Source organism: Felis catus, chromosome X (genome assembly GCF_018350175.1).
Source record: "Felis catus isolate Fca126 chromosome X, F.catus_Fca126_mat1.0, whole genome shotgun sequence".
NCBI lineage: Eukaryota > Metazoa > Chordata > Mammalia > Carnivora > Felidae > Felis > Felis catus.
In genome coordinates, this window is record NC_058386.1 from 89,144,737 (window position 1) to 89,164,861 (window position 20,125).

The 20,125-nt window shown below is 40.0% G+C and overlaps 1 protein-coding gene across 6 annotated transcripts in view; it reads right to left on the reverse strand.

Annotated features, from left to right (window-relative positions):
• Positions 1–6,495: 6,495 nt before the first annotated feature.
• ACSL4 (acyl-CoA synthetase long chain family member 4) overlaps positions 6,496–20,125 on the reverse strand; it is an 88,514-nt gene continuing 74,884 nt past the window's right edge. For all 6 annotated transcript variants that reach the window (XM_045050317.1, XM_045050314.1, XM_006943918.5 and 3 more), the window contains one exon: positions 6,496–9,416. In XM_045050317.1, the coding sequence (XP_044906252.1) occupies positions 9,259–9,416 (158 nt within the window). In that variant the 3' untranslated portion in view covers positions 6,496–9,258. The remainder of the gene's footprint in view (positions 9,417–20,125) is intronic.

Genomic DNA, 20,125 nt, shown 5'->3' on the forward strand with positions numbered 1-20,125 from the left:
CAAATAGCTTTCCAAAACGGTTGTACCAATTTCTACTCCCTCCAGCAATGTATGAGAATTCAGATACTTTATTGCACATTTTCACCATCCCTTAGTATTGTCAGTTTTTCTAAGTGTAGCTATTCTGGTGTGTAGCTAAGAACTTCTTCATAACTTAGATATAGACTTCATCATATTTGATAAACTTTGGGGTGATTTCTGGGTAAACAACAAAGGAATTCCAGAAAGAAAACCCACTAAAACTACTGTAAATAAAATCTGGTAAAGGTGCAAACCCGTGAGGACAGGGAAAATAGAAATGACAACAATAACAATGTTTTGGAAGCCAGAGGCTGATGGAAAGTCAAATCTTAACAGAATCCTAAGTGGGTAGTAGGGAAAACAGAACCAATCTAATTTATATATCATAAAATGTCCAAAAGGTTCCAGAAATGGCAGCACTGGGTGCTTCTAAAAGTGGAGGTAGGAGCGCCTGGGTGACTCCGTCAGCTAAGCATCTGTCTTGGGCTCAGATCATGATCTCGCGGTTCGTTGAGTTCAAGCCCCACGTGGAGCTCTGTGCTGACAGCTCGGAGTCTGCCTCAGATCCTCTGTCTCCCTCTTTCTCTGCCCCTCTCCCACTTGCGCCCTCTGTCTCTCAAAAATAAACATTTAAAAATAAATCAGTAAATAAAAATAAAAGTGGAGGTAAAGAGGGTGGAGCCAAAATAAGGACTGGGTAAAAGCTGCTGTTACGGACTAAACGTTTGTGTCTTCCTTGCCAAATTTATATGTTGAAATCCTAACCCCCAATGTGATGGTATTAGGAGATGGGGCCTTTGGGAGGTGAAGAGGTCGTGAGAATGCAGCCATCATGAATACGATTAGCGCCCTTATAAGAAGACACAGACATTGCTTTCTCTGCTGTCTGCCTCATGGGGACATAGCAAGAGGCCGGCTGTCTGTAAATCAGGAAGGGGGCCCTCACCAAGAACCCGACACTATGGGCCCCCTGATCTCAGACCTCTAACCGCCAGAACTGTGATAAATGTTTGTTTACACCACATAGCCTACAGTATTCTGTTATAGCGGGCCAAAGCCTGGGGCAGCTGTTTTGTTTTGTTTTTGTTTTTTTTAAAGAAATGAAACAAAATAAAACCACATCCATCAACCACTTGCCTCATCCATACCACAGGGCTGATGGCTGTCCCTCATCTCACCACAGCAGAATACTGAAGCAGAAAAAACAGCAGACATTAGGCACAGCACAGGGGAACTGTGCAGAAAACAGGGTAATTAAGCAATGGTATGTGTGATGAATGTAGAAACCACCGACCCCCAACCTCCTTGTACATGTTCCCCCAGAACACTGGTCGTTCAAGGTTAACCCTCCATACAAGAGATTGGAAGAGACTTCTCTGAAGGGGGCTGGCCCTAGAGGGGAACTCCGAAGATACTGACATGGGGTTTGCCAAATGGCACGGCCAAAATCACCTGATAGCAAAACTCTTTTCATAAGCTCCACCCACACTTTCAGACCTTCCAGTCAGCTTTCTAGTACTTTCTTTTTTTTTTTTAAATTTTTTAAAAAATGTTTATTTATTTTGGAGACAGAGACAGAGACAAAGTGCGAGCAGGGGAGGGAGAGCAGAGAGTAAGTCGAGATAGAGGGAGACCCAGAATCCGAAGGAGGCTCCAGGCTCTGAGCTGTCAGCACACAGCCCAGCATGGGGCTGGAACCCACAGACTGTGAGATCATGGCCTGAGCCGAAGTCAGACGCTTAACTGACTGAGCCACCCAGGCGCCCCTCTAGTACTTTCTTCTTAAATGAACAGGCAAGAATTGTCAAACCTTTAAAGAACAGAGAAAAAATCAAGCATCAAGCAGGAAAAAGCAAGTAGTTGTAAACTGGCTCTGCAGAATACAGAAAGCTTAAAAACTTAAAAAAAAAAAACCCTACCACTCACTAACAGAAAGCTTCAAAAAAGGAACGTATAAAAAACAAACAAAAAACTCCAGCTCTTAGAAATTGTTAACATGCTATTTTTTATTCCCTTCCTCTATGTTCATCTGTTTTGTTTCTTAAATTCCATATATGAGTGAGATCATATATTTGTCTTTCTCTGACTTATTTCACTTAGCATAATACACTCTAGTTCCATCCATGTTGTTGCAAACAGCAAGATTTCATTCTTTTTTTCCACTGAGTAGGATAAAAAATGACAGGGAGGCAAACCATAAGAGACTCTTTCTAAAAAAATGTTTTGATGTTTCTTTATTTTTGAAGAAGAGAGAGATAGCACAAGTGGTGAAGGTGCAGAGAGAGAGGGAGACACAGAATCTGAAGCAGGCTCCCGGCTCTGGGCTGTCAGCACTGGGCCTGACACGGGGCTCAAACTCACAATCTGTGAGATCATGACCTGAGTGAAGTCAGATGCCCAACCGACTGAGCCACAAGAGACCCTTATATACAGAGAACAAACTGAGGGGTGCTGGAGGGGAGGTGTGTGGGGAGATGGGCTAAATGGGTGATGGGCATTTAAGGAGGGCACTTGTGATGAACACTGGGTGTTGTATGTAAATGATGAATCACTAAATTCGACTCTTGAAACCGTTACTACACTATATGTTAACTAACTTGGATTTAAATAAAATAAAAAAAAAACGAAAACCAAAACCAAAAGAATAGCCATTTACTGATAGTGAACTGTGTTTATCATTAAATATGTCTTTGTTTGAAAAAAAAAAAGAAATCATAAACACAATAGCAGAAATAAAAAAAAAAATCAGGAGTTTGAAAGAGCCAGGAGAGGAAATCTCCCAGACAGAATTTTTTAAAAGATGAAAAATAGGAACACAAAGAATATTAAAGGATCAGCCCAAGTGATTCACCATTTGAACAACAGACGTGAGAGAGAGACCAATGAAAATGGAAAGAAAGAAGTCAATGAAATAACTCGGGAAAATTTCCCAGAACAGATGTACATGAGTTTCTGGGTTGAAATGGCCCTAGCACAATGGATGAAAACATACAGCAAAGCTCAGTCATGAGATTACAGAGAACATGGAGATTTTATGAGCTTCTGGGGGGAAAAAAATCAAGTTCTAGGGAAGGGGTGGGAGAAATCAGAATGCCCTTGAACTGCCACAGTAATACTGGAAGCTTAATGTCAGTGGAATGTTTTCAACAGGGAGGGGACATGTTCTATCTAGAATTCTACACCCAAGCAAATGATCAATTGAAGGTCTCAAATGTACCTCCCATATATCCCTTCTCAGTAAGCTACTGTGGGATGTGTTCCATCAAAAAGAGGAAATAATCCAAAGAAAAAGACATGGGATACAGGAAACAGGAGGTGCAACCTGTGATTAAAGGTGATGGGAACTCTCAGGATGATAGTGAAGTTAGATTCTAAGTTAATGGAGGGATAGTCTTAAGGTAAAGGAAGGTGAACGATCTAGCTTGAAATTGGTCAGAAGGTTCTAGGAGATACTTCTTCCAGGGATGAAGAATTGTTCGAATTCTTATCTGCAAACATTGAAAGGAGATATATGGACACTTGGTGGAGAGACTGGGGTTAAATCCTTAGAAAACCAAGCAAACGCATGAGAGACTTCTTATGAGCACTATGGGGTTCAAAGTGCAGGAAAGGAGAATTCATCATAGCTCTCCTCCACACGTTTCAGCCTTGACTAGCATAGTTATTCTAACTGAAACTTACTGATTTGATTACACTTCTATACTGACAGGATGGGAAGTGTGCCCCTGTATCGCGAGAGGTCAATGGATAAGGACAAAGCAGAGAGGTAGCAACACACGCACGTTATTTAGATACAAGTCAGTAAATACCAAAACAATCCACTAAGAGTCAAAAGTGGATGGGCCGCCTGGGTGCCTCGGTTGATTGAGCTTCCGACTCTTGATTTCGGCTCAGGTCATAATCCCAGAGTCGTGGGATCAAGTCCCAAGTTGGGCTCCATGCTGAGTGTGAAGCCTGCTTAAGATTCTGTCTCCCTCCCTCCCTCTTTCCCTAAAATGACATCATTTTTTAAAAAGTGGTTGCCTCTGAGGTAGAGGAAGCAGGAGGAATGAGGGCAGGGGATGGCTTTCTTTCACAAACTTGGTAGGGTAGTGAGCTTTAAACCTATGCTTTCCAAAAGTGGCTTGCAAATTCCCTAGAGGTGTGCTAACAGGAGAATGAAATTAGAGATTCAGTTCCTCAGTCACACTAACCCCTTTCAAATGCTCAGCAGCCACACGTGGCTAGTGGCTACTGTAAGGGATAGGAGAGATCCAGGACATTGCCAACTTCACAGAAAGTGCTGTTGGACCGCAGTATTTTACAGGGTTGTGAAATCAATAGGGGGGATCACAACCAGAATTTAAATAAATGAAATAGAATAGAAAGTTGGTGAGCAAGTCATTAATACTATTTTTTCACATAAACAGTTTCACAGAATATCGCTTTACGTACATGTCAGTGGGTGTGCACAAGTTTGTGAATCACGGTAAAAAAAAAAGTTTGAAAACCCTTCTTTAAATTATGTGTACAGAATGCGGATTTTTTTTTTTTAAACAAGAGAGTGGCAGACTCCTTGTACCTAGCAGAATCCTCACTTCTTGTGATGGCATCATCCACAGCCTCATTTCCTTGAAGGAAACTTTGGGACCTAGGGCATCATTAAAAAAAAAAAAAACAAAAAAAAACAGGGGCATCTGGGTGGTTCAGCCGGTCAAGCATCTGACTCTTGATTTCAGTTGGTCATGATCCCAGGGTCGTGGGATCAAGCCCTGTGTCCGGCTCCATGCTGAGCAGGAAGGCTGCTTCAGGTCCTTTCTCTCTCTCTTTCTCTCTCCCCTTCTGCCCCTCCCCATGCTCACACTAAAATAAAATAAAAAAACAAAGGGTATCTTTTTTGAAGTTTGGCCTTTGTATTTATTTTTTTAATATAGGAAGAAAGTAAGGCTAAGAGGGTATTTTGGGATTTGCCCATAGTTACAAAGCCAGTGATAGAATGAGCCAGGTCTCCCTCACCTCTATATCCAGAACTCTCCACAGTCTTCAGGGACTGGCGATCCTTTTGGGCCGGAGTATGTTGATATGTTAAATAACCTGACTGACAAAGATTGGCTATAATGATGATGACGATGATGATGATGATGATGATAACTAACAAAATCTTACTATGTTTCAAACATTTTACCTGGACTAACACGTTTTAGCCCTCACAACCCCCCTGTGAGGTAGATCCTATTATCAACCAACCCCATTTGTTCAGATGGAAGAATGCAGGGGAGGGGTGTAGATTAACCTGCTCACAGTCACCCAGCTAGTGACCAGACTGAGGCAGCCTGGTTCCAGGGCGCTAACACTATATGACAGACACCCTCATAGAGGTGCCTGGTTGGTTCAGTCCATGGAGTATGTGGCTCTTGACCTCGGGGTTGTGAGTTCGAGCCCCCATTGGGTGTGGAGATTACTTAAAATCTTGTGGTGCCTGGGTAGTTCAGTCAGTTAAGCGTCTGACTCTTGATTATGGCTCAAATCATGATCTTAGGGTTGTGAGATCGAGCCCCGTGTCGGGCTCTGTGTTGACAGTGGAGCCTGGTTGGGATTCTCTCTCTCCCTTTCTCTCTGCCCTTCCCATTGCTCACGCTCGTGCTCTCTAAATAAACGTTTAAAAAATAATAGTAATAACATACACCCTCATATAACTCAGATAAACTGACTTCCTAAATTTTGAGTAGCCTAAAGATAACAGTTATCATTTATTAGCACCTACTAAGAATCCACACTGACAGGACTGTGTTTTGTTCCACAATTAGCAGTGTTACAAAGGAGGTCTACTCTATGAACTGTATCATCAATGTAACAGCTTTGGGTTCCAGCTGTCCAAACTAATGGATGGGATTTACACAGGCCAGGTTAGCTGCTTAATGCAATTCCATAAACCTACATTTGAGTAATTTTTATTTTTTTTAATGTTTATTTGTGTGACAGAGAGAGAGACAGGGCGTGAGCGGGATAGGGGCAGAGAGAGAGGGAGACACAGAATCCAAAGCAGGCTCCAGGCTCTGAGCTGGCAGCACAGGGCCGGACGAGGGGCTCGAACCCACGAACCGCAAGATCATGACCTGAGCTGAAGTCAGTTGCTCAATGGACTGAGCCATCCAGGCGCTCCTACATTTGAGTACTTCTTAAATATGCGTTTAAAAGTCTGGCTAACAGGGGTGCCTGCCTGGCTCAGTCAGAGATGCCTGTGACTCTTGATCTTGGGGTTGTGAGTTTGAGCCCCATGTTGGGTGTAGAGATTACATAAATAAATACATACATACATACATACATACATAAACAAACAAACTTTAAAGAAGAAAGGAAGGAAGAATAGGAGGAAGGGAGGGGGAAGCAAGAGAGAAGGGAGGGGAGGGAAGGAGGGAGGAAGGAAGGAAGTCTGGCTAATATTCTGGATTTTTATCTGCAGATTTTTATCTTGGCACTTCATTAGGCACAAACTGGCTTGATATGGATGGTTTTATTTCTTAAGATTCGAGTGCAAACTTAAAAACAAGAACAAACCAAGTTTTTCATTAGGAATAAACACAAAAATCAAAGTAACAATCCTGCGATCGTGCATTTTTAACAGAAAGTACAAAATATGAATACATTATCATTTGTAACTACATTTGAAAATTAAAATATTTCTCTCCAAGTTCCAAATACCACACAATCATTAACCTGTCTTCTTCTTGTCACCTCAGAGACATTTGTCATGTGCTATCAGGAAAACATAGGCAAGGATTATTATGAATCAGTCTTTATGCCCCAAAGAAACATTATTCTCCTTAACTTCTGACTCTTTGAATCATTCACCTGTATCTCGGTTTTGAAAAGCCATACAATTATATCCTTCCACTCTAGGAAGAAAAACAAGAAAGAAGCAATACAAGTATCAAGGAGGCAAGATATTTTCATGTAATTAAAGCAAAAGTCACAAGTGTTCGATTTAGAAATATACAGAACTGTAGTAAAATCTTTAAGTACAACTTCATTTGATGGCTGACATGTCAGAATAACAGTGAACAATTTAAATAGGTATAAAAATGTAGGATTAAAATCTTTAGCCTCAAATACTCGAAAAGTCACTATGAACATGGAAAGACCGGTTTACATAAACATGTATATATATATATATTTTTGGGGGGGGGATGAAAAATCAGGGGGTAGTGGCATCTCCCTGGTCCCTTAACAATATTTGGATTTTCCCAAAGAATTAGCAGCACCCAACTTGAAGTGTTAATTCCATGTTTCTAAAGGACCTATACAACAGATTAGTTGGCAGTGTTCTAGCTTTCTGGAGATGGGAATGGGTCGGGGTGAAGACACTGGGGTATGCATGCATTCACATATTTAAAATCACCATTCCAAATGGGGGGGGGCGGAATTCACATATTGAATAAAAGATCTAAGGAAATCATCCTTAAAGGATCAACAGTGGGCCAGAACAGCAGAAGCTGACCAGTAGTCTACTTGATGATGATGGTTATTCACTCTTCAAAGGCAAGTCGGGAAGAATGACAATACTCACATACACATAACTTCAGAGAGTGCTTGCCTTGAATTTGACATTGCAGAACACTGAACAGAAATCTCAACAAAAACCTTCATTCTTGCTTATAACAACACCAGACTATTTTTTCCTTTTCACCACCATATACAGAACATTTAAATATTTTCATTATAAATATCTTAGAGCAAAAAGAATGTATTTTGTTGCAGTGGTGGCCCATGTCTGTACAAAGCAATGTCAGCAACATATATGTGTGTGTATGTATATATATATATATATATATAATGATTAAGAAAAAAGTGCAAAGAATAACAGTATTAAGAAGTTTTGCTTTTTACAGTAATTATGGTTCAAGTGTGAAAATCTGTCAGATGTAGAATCCCAGATCTTAATGAAAGATTCAAAAAGAAGCCCGCATTGCCAAGTTACTGTACAAGTTATCAGTCCCTTATTGAGTATCTTCCCTTTTCCCTGATCTAGCATTTCCAGTTTCTCAACTCTTCCCACAAACAGGAAAATAGGGGTAACAGTGTATCCTTCCCTTTAACTTCCCCAAACTCCTCCGAGCAATTCATTCAGAGATTCAAACAAAATACTGGGGAGGTCATTCATCATCACCCGCTTTGCTCAAATTAAAGCTAAATGAATCAAATCAGCAACAGCAAGCAGACCTTAAATTACAAGGCTAATTTAATATGAGTACACTTTCAAATCAATCCCTGTTATCAAAGATAAATCCAGAACTGAAATCCTTTCCCAGGTGGTAATTCTAATGGATTTCATCACCTTTTTCAACACAGAAAATAAAAATACTTCCTGTTAAAATGTGATTTCACTTTTTACCATTTTACCCATGGTCTCAGTCCTTTCTTTTGAACAAACCTAGAAAGACAGCTCTCGACATTCTTCAAAATGTACTTTACTCTTAAGTCGTTCCAATAATTACAGTTACTGATTTCAGACCTCTGAGTTTCCAAAAAAAGAAAAAAAAACAATTTCCCTTTAAATATATCACTAAGTAATTTTTGGTGCATTTAATGTTGTTGTATTCAGACTTCAGGCACTGTAATTATTCACAACATTACAATGATTCTATCTCTAACCTACACCAACAATTATGAATCCTAAAATGGTTTCCAAGGTACTGTTTGATTCTGTAGATTATATTATGATTGAATTTTGCCTTCAAGATAAATTGTTGGAAGAGAATTTTAAAGCCCTGCAACACTTCTGCTTTGAAGTAGTGTTAGTACATATTTCTTTTGTCATACTTAATATTTAAGCTTCTTCTGAACTAGGAAGACAGTAGACATTGGAAGATGCAAATTACCTCAAACTACATTCTACACCAACTCCAGTTTATTTTGTTCAACATTCAATATTTTCCTTTAAGAGAGCAAGCAGATGGTAGGCTAATTTTTAAAAACAGAATTTTTGCTCTAAAATTAATGACACAGCTAACGGGAAACAACTTTTCGATTTCAGCTTCATGAGAACTAGGCAAAAACTAAGTTAAAGTAGACTCCATGACTATTTTAATCACTTTGGGTTTCTTTCTTTCTTTCTTTTTTTTTTTTTTTTTTTACCACCATGTCTTTAGAATGATACGCCCCTTACATTCTAACAGACAGCTCAATAAGGCTTAAAACTCTAGAACTGAAAAACCACCAGACAACCTCCCGCACACCTGTAAATGACAGAGCAGCATTTTATTTGCCCCCATACATTCGCTCAATGTCTTTGAGGTAATGGTTCTTCAGTTCCTTTCTCTTCAGTTTGAAAGCATCAGTGACCAAACCAGTTTCAGGGGTCCATGGCTCTGGACTCAAGCGGACCTTGATAGGAATTTCAAATCGCTCCAGATTCACTGAAATGAGAAAGGTAGGGGGGAAGGTGGGAGAGAGGGAAAGAAAGGGGAGATGGGAGGGAATAGTTAATTAATGATTTCGGTGCCTTCCAATTTCATCGTAGAGTTCTCAAACTATACCTGAATTGTTTCAGTTGAATACAGTTTTAGCCTACAGAGATTTTATTCTACCATATTCCTACCATATGCAGGAAAAGCCTTCAGAGTCTTCCTATTCGTTGTTTCTTCTGCCTGCGATGGTCTTCCCTTTTGGTAGCTGCATGGCTCATTTCCTTACTTCATCCATGTGTCTACTCAAATGCTACTCCTCGGGAAGGCTTCCCTGACCCTTCAGAACAGATGTCCCCGTACCCTCTTTGTCCATCCCTTGGCACGAGATTTTCTTCAAAATACTTATCGCCACCCCACACATCATGTATATTTGTCTCACCTGCTAGAACATAAGCTCCATGAAAGCAGAGTTTTTGTTTCGTTCACTGCCATCCACGGGGCCACATTAAGAGCCCTCAGGAAATACATACGTATGTATTTATTCATTCTGCAGGGACCTAAACCGCTAGCCAGCCGTTCTTCTTGAGCTTTACTATGCATTCAAATTAGAATCAAAAGGGGGATTGTGAATTTCACACTTAAATGGTCTCAAGAATTGAGGTGGCACATACTGCACCTGAGTTAAACAACTCAGCACATGCTGAGATGTCAGAGCACATAAGAAAATAAGGACACAGAATCAATCAATAGAGTACTCAGTAATTTTAAATTCAATTACACTCCATCAGGTTATTATTAGTACAAGCTCATTCCTAAAATCCTGAAGGCCCATTAACAGCAATGTTAATCTACAGATGAGCTTTATTTTTTTTTTACTTAGAGAGACAGAACGCGTGTAGGAGGTGCAGAGAGAGAGAGAGACAGAATCCCAAGCAGGGTCCTTGTTGACAGCGAGGGAGCTCCCAGATGAGGTTTATTTTATATGCAATTATTTAAAACAGCAATTTTGGGGCACCTGGGTGGCTTAACTGGTTAGGCCTCCAACTCCTGGCTTGGGCTCAGGTCATGATCTAAGGGTTGTGAGACTGAGCCCCGTCAGGCTCCATGCTGGGTGTGGAGCCTGCTTAAGATTCTCTCTCTCCCCCTCTCTCTGCCCCTCTACCCCTTGCTCATGCTCTCTCTCTCAAAAAAAATATTAAAACAGCAATTCTGAAGGAGCACACATCTGCATGTTTAAAAACTACTGCTAAACAGCCTAGGTGACTTTAGAAACAACTTGGTTTCAGTGACAAGCACAAAAAGAAATCAAACTCAGGGATGTTTTTGACCTACTACCAGTCCTGAGTTTTTCAAAAGCTGGATTAAATTACTGAATTTCTCATTAAAATCAGAGAAAAATATAAACTGGAGTGTGGAAAAATAATCTTTCCCATTACACAGAACCAAATCCTTAAAAGTAATACCTGAACAGGAACATGAAACTTGCCCAAATTAACCAGGTCTGCTCTGTTGATACATTACAGCTCAGATATGGGGGAGGTGCCAGAAATAAGCCCATCTGTTCCCAAGGTCACATCTGGATGTTAAGGATACAGTTACATCCTCAGCTATAGATTTGGCTCCCAAACCTTTTATTTCATAATACAGTAAAACCTTGGTTTGCGAGCATAATTTGTTCCGGAAACATGTTTGTAATCCAAAGCACTTGTATATCAAAGCAAACTTCAAGATCCATTGGCCCAGTTGTGATCATGTGACGTTCAGCATCACGGACTATTTGCATTGCAAGACATCGCTTGTTTATCAGGTTAAAACTTATTGGAAATGTTTGCTCATCTTGTGGAATGGTCACAGAACAAATTACTGGCAATCCAAAGTTTTACTATACTTCCCTTATTTACATAAGTCCTATTCCGGAAACACTGATAAAATCAGGACAAGGTAGGCATATTGTCTCAGTTGCACACAAGCAAATTTAGGTATATTTATAAAAGTGACTCTATTTAATCTTCATGAACTAAATTCCTGTTCAAAGGGGGAAAAGGCTACATTCTGGGAAATGTACATTTTGGGAAATTTCATTTTGGGAACTCCTAAATATTATCTAGTAACACAAGCTTCAGAGAACAATGGGTAATACCCCAGTTTCTTATAAACAGGATACACTGCCAACAAGTGAGAGCAGGGGGAAGAAAAAACAAACAGGATTTTTACACGTGGCATTTTATATGAATTACCTGCAACATTATGAAATACAGCCTGCAGGTGGCAGCAAATATTGTTGGGTTTTTTGTTTGTTTCCCTAGCCATTGGTAGTTGTCAAATCACTACAAAACTTTTCAGTTTGTATTCTTATGATAGGTAACCTGAAAGCAAGCCCCACTGGGGTTAATGAGGTTGAAACTAACAATTAATTTAAAGCTTGTTCTTCAGAGACGTGTTTCTCCTTAATCAGCTATGGTTTCTTGCCAGACCCCACTAGCAAACCTGCTAGATGTCTCTGCAGAGGCATAAACTGAAGGTCATGGACATGGCTCCAGCCTGTAAACAAGCATTCCTTCCCCGAGATAATGAGCTTGACACCGATCCAGTTTATACTGACTCACAGAGCATGCACCTAGCCCCTCACCTTGTCCTAAGAGGACCTCCTGAAGGCTGGGGCCAAATTTTGTCTCCTTCTAATGGTAAGTCTGCACCGCAAAGTGAACATGGGATGTATGTTACTTATATGTGCAAGCTCCATCTTTCTTCATTCAGTTAAAAGTTTCCCAGCCCTTTTCATCAAGGTGCGTGTAATCCCAACCCGTATGATTATTTTTTAATAATTTTGTTTGAGAGAGCGAGTGAGCACAAATGGGGGAGCGGCAGAGAGGGAGACACAGAATCTGAAGCAGACTCCATGCTCTGAGCTGTCAGCACAGAGCCCGACATGAGGATTGAACTCGTGAACTGTGATATTATGACCTCGGCTGAAGCTGGACGCTCACCTGACTGAGCCACCCAAGGTGCCCCCCAACCTCTATGATTAATAAAGAAAAGTAGAGAAAAGAAAAGAAAAGAAAAGAAAAGAAAAGAAAAGAAAAGAAAAGAAAAGAAAAGAAAAGAAAAGAAAAGAAAAGAAAAAACCTTGTCCTGTCCCCCTTCAGGAAGGCAGATTTGAGGCTTGCCCTTCTGTCTCTTTGTTTGGCTGCCTCTTAAACCCTTTCCTTGCTGCACATTCAATGTCTCAGTGATTGGCTCTGCTGAATGTCAGGCACGTGAACTCAAGTTTGGTTACAAATGTGGTGAGCCAGCCAGGAGCTCATTGCACATGGTTTGTCGGCTCCCAGCAGGGAACAGGAGTCTGATGATGAGTCCAAGCAGCTGCCTAGCCTCCTTGTTGCAGGGACAGTTCCTGGGGCCCCAGCTGGACTGGGCACCGGACCTTTGCTGCTTAACTTTTGCAGCAATAGTTTTGGGGTTTGGTTTGGACAGACCTCTCTTGATGAGTACTTCACGTGGGATGGCACGTGAGCTTATTTCTTCCTCCCGTTCAGTTGCCTTCAAATAGGGGGTTTTGGTTTGGCTCTCTTAGCTTGAGTAGGAAGCCATGTGGTTGAGTCAGTAAACCTCTGACTTTTAAGAAGAACTAGCAAGTAGGAAGCTGTTTCGTTCAGTTGGCGAAGTCCCGACTTTTGATGAGGAACCAACACTCTTCTGGGCTTTATTTATTGTGTTTCTTGCTGCAGTGTTTGGTATCTTTCGATCAAATGGGCCACATGCTAATTGGAAAATTGGAAATGCCTATTCAGTTCCCAAATGCAACCCTATGAGCTGTATTTCCCCAAACTTGACAATGTTTCATTATGAACCCATGAAAAGGGGGAAAAAATGGAGGCACGTGGGTGGCTCAGTCGGTTGAGCATCCAACTTCGGCTCAAGTCATAATCTCACAGTTCCTGAGTTGGGAGCCCGGTGTTGGGCTCTGTGCTAACAGCTCAGAGCCTGAAGCATGCTTCAGACTGTGTCTCTTGCTCTGTCTTGGCCTCTCCTCTGCTGGCGCGCTCTCTCTCAAAGATAAATAAACATTTTTTTTTAATTAAAAAAATGATCTTCTTTTTGCAACATGCAACACTGCTTGGCCACAATGTTCATTAGACTCTGGAGAAAAATAATGAACTAACAGACCCAGAAATTATAATGTTATCTTGCAATTAGCTTTGTTCTGTAAAAGGGAAGAAATGGGATGAAATACCCTATGTTCAGTTTTTTTGGATGCTGTATTAGAATAAGCCCATGCAGAAGAAATGTAATATTTTATTTCAACACACAAAGACAGACTTGGAAATTGGGCTTTTAATGTCCTCTCCACAAATATTAGTAAAACAAAGGCTGTAAGACTTTGTTTGTATCTTGTGTATTTGTAGGTGTGTCCATAGATGTTGTAAATATATATTCTCTACCTCTGGGTGGTACTGTTAAGATTAATTTATAAAAGAGCTCTATTTAGTTGGTTTATAGGCAAGAGCTTGCTAAGAATTGGGCATTCTTGGGGCTCCTGGGTGGCTCAGTCGGTTGAGCTTCCGACCTTGGCTCAGGTCATGATCTCACAGTCCATAGGTTGGAGCCCCATGACAGGCTCTGTGCTGACAGCTCAGCCTGGAACCTGGAGCCTGCTTTGGATTCTGTGTCTCCTCTCTCTCTGCACCTCCCCCACTCACACTCTCTCTCAATAAATAATTAAATTTTTTTTAAAAAATAACTGGGCATTCTTAAAACTCAGAAAGATAGGAACCAACCCAAATGGTTTTCAAGTTCACATGATCTGCAAAAACAGTCAGTATTAAAGCTAACTTAAGGTTGTTTGTTTAATTAAAATGGACATGTCTTTCAAGTTGCCAGCATTAGATGTAAAACTTTTATTCTGCCTGCATTTACTTAAGTCAAATAAGTTGATAGGATCTGTTACAATTTTTTTTAAATATGCCTTGGGAGAATGACTGTGATATAAAGTTTTTATGGGTGATCAAAATATAATTGTTGAGAGCAAGTAAATTAAGATAAAAAGGTTTCTAGGTAAACTTTTAAATAGCTTCCAAAATCTTTGGTAACCTGAAACCTTAAAGTTAAATTCATTAAATATCCAGATCATTTCCAAATAAGAGAAAATAATAAAACATTCCTTACCGACCATAGGTTTATGCACTTTTGGTTTCTTTATTACAGAGAATCTAAAGATCAAGTGGGGTCTCTGGGCACCTGGGGGGCTCAGTTGGTTAAGCATCTGACTCTTGACTTCAGCTCAGGTCATGATCTCATAGTTTGTGAGACTGAGCCCCGCATCAGGCTCTGCGTTGACTGTGCAGAGCCTGCTTGGGATTCTCTCTCTCTCTCTCTCTCTCTCTCTCTCTCTCTCTCTCTGCCCCTCCCCCAGTCATATGTGCTCTCTCTCAAAAATAAATAAACTTAAAATAAAATAAGACAAAACTAACAAGATAAATTGGGGTCTCTTAGTAAACATGTTTTGTGCTTTATTAAGAGATTATACTATGAAAAGTCATAGGTTTCTAAAAATTATTAAATAAACTCATAAATGTGCCAAGCTAAAAAATTCTGGTGTAAGAGTCAGTTCACAATTGGTTACTATTAGTTTTCACTAGAAATTGAAGTTTATAATAGTTAAGAATTCTAATAAATGTAATTAAGACTACCGGAAAAGGGGAACAAGTCTGTATGCAAAGAAAATGGTGTACAAAAGTGTTGAATCACTGTATCGTACCCCTGAAACTAATATTAACAGTGTATGTTTACTATACTGGGATTAAAATAAAAGAATAAAAATAAACCAAAAAAAAAAAAAAAAACCAAAGGAAATGGGATATGTAATTTTGGTTAAAAAAAAAAAAAGGTATGAATAATGTGAATACATTTTTGTTGAGGGAAAAGGATTTTGTCCTAAAATAATGAGACTAGTTATTTAAAAAAAACTGAGGAAAAAAAAATCTTTTTTTTTTTTTAAGAGATCGGGGGTTGTGGACAGAGAGAGAAAGAGAATCTCAAGCAGGCTCCATACTCAGCATGGAGCCTGATGCAGGGCTTGATCCCACGACCCTGGGACCCTGACCTGAGCTAAATCAAAGGTTGGATGCTCATTGAGTGTTGTATGTAAGCCAATTTGACAATAAATTATATTAAAAAAAAGAGTGGGACACTCAATGGACTGAGCCACCTAGGCGCCTTGGAAAAAATCTTAATGTAAAAAAAAAAATTATGGAGGGTTTACAAAGGGAAATTTTTGAAACAGAATTTTATGTGTGGTCAGGACTAAACTTGTAATAAATGAGTTTTAATATTAATAGTACACTAGTATAAGACTGGAATTTGTTCTTTCTCTGTGTTAAGATAACAAAGTTTTCTTAGATTGTTGGTATGCTCTTGATAGAAAATTACAAACAAAGGTTTTCTTCATCTGCCTGGGAAAACAATTTCTATGTTTTGTCTTTATCAGGCCATTGAAAATACTTAAGAAAGCTGAATCTTCTCCATATTGAAAAAGCTAAGTTTTGCTAATGCCTATGCAACCTTCTGTGTTTACCTTTAAAATCTTGTATTGTCATCTTGGTTAAACAGATAACTATTAAGTTTTGTAACGATCTGTAATCGTATTTTGGTATGTATTTTAAAACGTTCTGATATTTTTGACAAACTTCTCCAAATTCAAATTCTAAATGAAATCTTTTCAACCAATTAGGCTTATTTATTTGGTTTGTCAAATTACACAAGAAGCATTGCCAAATAAGTGCTGATAAACTTTCTTTTAAAAAAAATTTTTTTAACACTTATTTATTTTTGAGACAGAGAGAGAGAGAGAGAGAGAGAATGAACAGGGGAGGGTCAGAGAAAGAGGGAGACACAGAATCTGAAACAGGCTCCAGGCTCTGAGCCATCAGCCCAGAGCCTGACGCGGGGCTGGAACTCCTGGACCGCGAGATCGTGACCTGGCTGAAGTCGGACGCTTAACCAACTGAGCCACCCAGGCACCCCAGTGCTGATAAACTTTCTTAGGCTATACTGTGTAGATAAATGTTATGACTGTTCCAGATTACATAAAATTCCTAAGGTCTTGATATGTCCTGGTATAATGTCATCACTTGTAATTCTGATTACTGAAATGTTATGTGTTACAGAAGTAACCAAATTTGCCTGTCAATTGCATTATAATAAACTCTTATCAGATTTTTAACCATGGCCAATTTTTACGTCTTTTATCATTTACAGACATTTATACTTTTGCTCAGATGCTTTTACAAAAGCATCCTGCAAATGTGTTTCATCATGAGAGATTCATAAAAAAGACTTTCAACAATTACAGGTTTCTGATAACCTTAAGATCATAAAACTAACACTGGTTAAGAATCCAGAAAAACTGGATTCAAACAGAACAAAAACAACATGGGCCTGAAAGAACTGACAAAGAGGATTATATTTTTTATGACTCTTGTTTGAAACATGCTGGCTCTCTAATGTTGGCTCTTCCAAATTAAAAAAAAAAAAAAGCTTTTTTTTTTCTCTTAAGCTAACTGGTCTATAGCAATTTGATGAATTATACCTTTCTAAGCATAATCGAAACATTTATCTTTTCCTCCCCACTTGGTCCCCCCAAAATTCAAAACTCCCAGTGATTATTCTTATTTTCATGGCAGTTACAATTGTTTGCTGAAGTTCAATAAGAATCTGTTCTCCTTGTAATAAGACACTATTGGAAACACTGGTTATATTACCAAAGCTTTGACTGGAAAGTCATATTTGAGGGCAACATGCACGGACCCGAACAGGACCAGACAGCTTAAAGAACTAAGGTTCAGGGGCACCTGAGTGGCTCAGTCAGTTAAGCATCTGACTTCAGCTCAGGTCATGATCTCCTGGTTTGTGAGTTCGAGCCCCACGTTGGGCTCTGTGGTGACAGCTCAGAGCCTGGAGCCTCTTTCCAATTTGGTGTCTCCCTTTCTCTCTGCCCCTCCTGCACTTACTTTCTCTCTCTTTCTCTTTCTTTCTCAAAAATAAATAAACATAAAAAATAAAACAATTAAAGAGCTAAGGTTGAATTTATGGATCCAATAGCACCCCTGGGAAATATCACCCTGATACCTTGCTCACAGAGTTCCCTGCAGCCATTCCAGGTGAGTAAAGAAGTCACTTCCTGGCAGGTGCAGGAACCTCAGGATATCTTGGTGGGGCCAGGGGGAAACCTCAAGAAGGGAGGAATTCACCCAAATCTATAGGTGTTGCAGGCAAGTCTGAGGGCAATTATTTGGCTTGGCTTCTTAGCCTCAAGAGGCTCTTCAAAGTTCAACTCTGGGGCACCTAGGTGGCCCGGTCAGTTGAGCATCCCTTGATTTCAGCTCAGATCATGACCTTGATCGTGGGATCAAGCCCCTCATTGGGATCCTCGCTGAACCTGCTTGGGATTCCTTTTCTCTCTCCCTCTGCCCCTCCCCCACTCGAATGTGGGTACATGTTCTCTCTCTCTAAAATAAAAATAAAATTAAAAGTTCAATTTGAAACTTCCTTATGAAAAGTTCCAGCAAAGCAGATTCAAAAAGAACATATATGGCCAATCACTATTCTTGCTGCACTTATGTAAATAATTAGGCCAAGTTAAAACTGGATTTATTTTACAAATAAATTTGTCTAAATGTGGCAGATCTTTGATGGAAATGAGGGTGATTTAGACAGAAAAATTATGTTTCAGTAATACAGCTTTGTGGATGTTACATGCTAGTTCTAATTACCTGTTTTTTTTGAGTGTTTGTTGTTTCCCCATAAAACTGGGCTGGATAGTCAATTCTTCTGGTTTCCTCGGATATCTAGCCATGACTGTTCAAACTAAGGTTTCCAATTTTCTCCCACTCCCTTGACTTGAAATCATTTAAAACTAAAACTGGGGGTACCTGGGTGACTCAGTGGAGCATCCAACTCTTGATTTCTGCTCAGGTCATGATCCCAGGGTCGTGGAATTGAGCCCTGTGTCAGGCTCTGCACAGAGCATGGAGTGTGCTTGAGGTTCTCTTTCTCTCTCTCTCTCTCTCTCTCTGCCTCTCGCCCAAGTTTTCTCTCTCTCTCTCTCTCTTAAAAAAAAAAACCAAATAACTAAAACTGCCCTTTTCCTCAAGCGCTCTGAACTGAAGCTAGACTGCTCAAAGTAAACTTCAGAGAAATTGCCACAATAGCTCATGTTTGGAAAATCTTCTTGCCTATTGCTGTATCAAGGCCACCCAGAAAGGTCGCCAAAGACATCTGAACTACAAACCAGGAAAATCTGTCAGACTGCCACTGCCTGCCCTCACTCCATCTAAAGATGCTTCAAGCCTGGGGACGCCTGGGTGGCTCAGTTGTTAAGCATCCAACTCTTGATTTTTGCTCAGGGCATGATCTCACGTTTCATGAGTTCGAACCCTACATAGGGCCCTGTGGTGACAGCGTGGAGCCTCCTTGGGATTCTCTTTCCCTCTCCCTCTCTCTTTCTGCTCCTCACCACCACCACCCACATACACACACTCTGTCTCTCGAAATAAATAAAAACTTTAAAAAAAATGATGCTTCAAGACTGACATCTAGAAACCTTCTCACTGGCAGCACTGGGTTTGTAATTTGCTACAACCACCAACAAGGGGTTTTCTTTTGTTTCCATAGAAATTCCACTTAAAATTAATTACTTGCTTGCTTGCACAATATAGCCCTAAGTTTGAGATCCTGCTGGCATGACTGCCTCCTGAAATGGGACAAGTGTTCTAACTGAGCTGACCTTTTCTCAAGAAAGACTGGTTCATGCGATATGGAGCAAACTTCTTACCTAACATCCAGAACAGAACAGTTGAACCCCGGCTACTAGTGAACCATGTTGATCTGTGTGATGTTTTTCTAAGAAAAATCTTGGTCAAAGGGGGTATCTTCCCATTACTTCTAACCAGCCCTGGGTTAGCCATGCCTTGGCAGTTGGAAAATAAGAGAAATCTACTTATTTAAAAATTAGGTTTCCCTTTCTCTATTCGCAATCTCAATGAAACCAGTTATTGTACCAACCCTCTTAAACCTTTTTATCAAACAAAAAGGGAATGAACACCAGATGGGAGTTACCTGCCTGGTTACCAAGAGGACAGATTTTGACATCTGTCTGGGAAAACATTTTTACCCTGGAGGGGAATCAGAGCTCATGATCAAGAATCTTTTCTATCACCTTAGGCATGCTCACCAACAAAACTGCTGTTGTTGTTGTTGCCCAACAAAAAAGAAAAGAAACGTGTTAGCCAAGGTAGTGTTTGATAAGCACGCTGCTTTGGACTATGCTTGCAAAACAGGGTAGGATATGTGCCAGTGCTAACACAACTTGCAGTGTTTATATAATGCTTCAGATTAAGAACAAACTCATTCAGATAAAAGCAGAGAGTAAGCCTCTTGGCTACAGTACATTTCCCCAGAGGGGTCTAGAGAAATTGATTTGGTTAGTGGACTCTTTTCCCAGATTCCTCAAAGGATTAGGTCAGTGTCACAGGGAATACTACGATTTGGGTTATCTATACTTTACATTAATTAGATAATGTAATAATCAAATATGCTTTCCAATGTTGTTTCAAAACAATCAAAAAAGGAACTGATATTTTGGTCATGCCAAATGTACATGTTAAGTCAAGTACCAGGGAATATTTCCAAAGGGGTACAAAGTTGCTTCATTCCTCAAA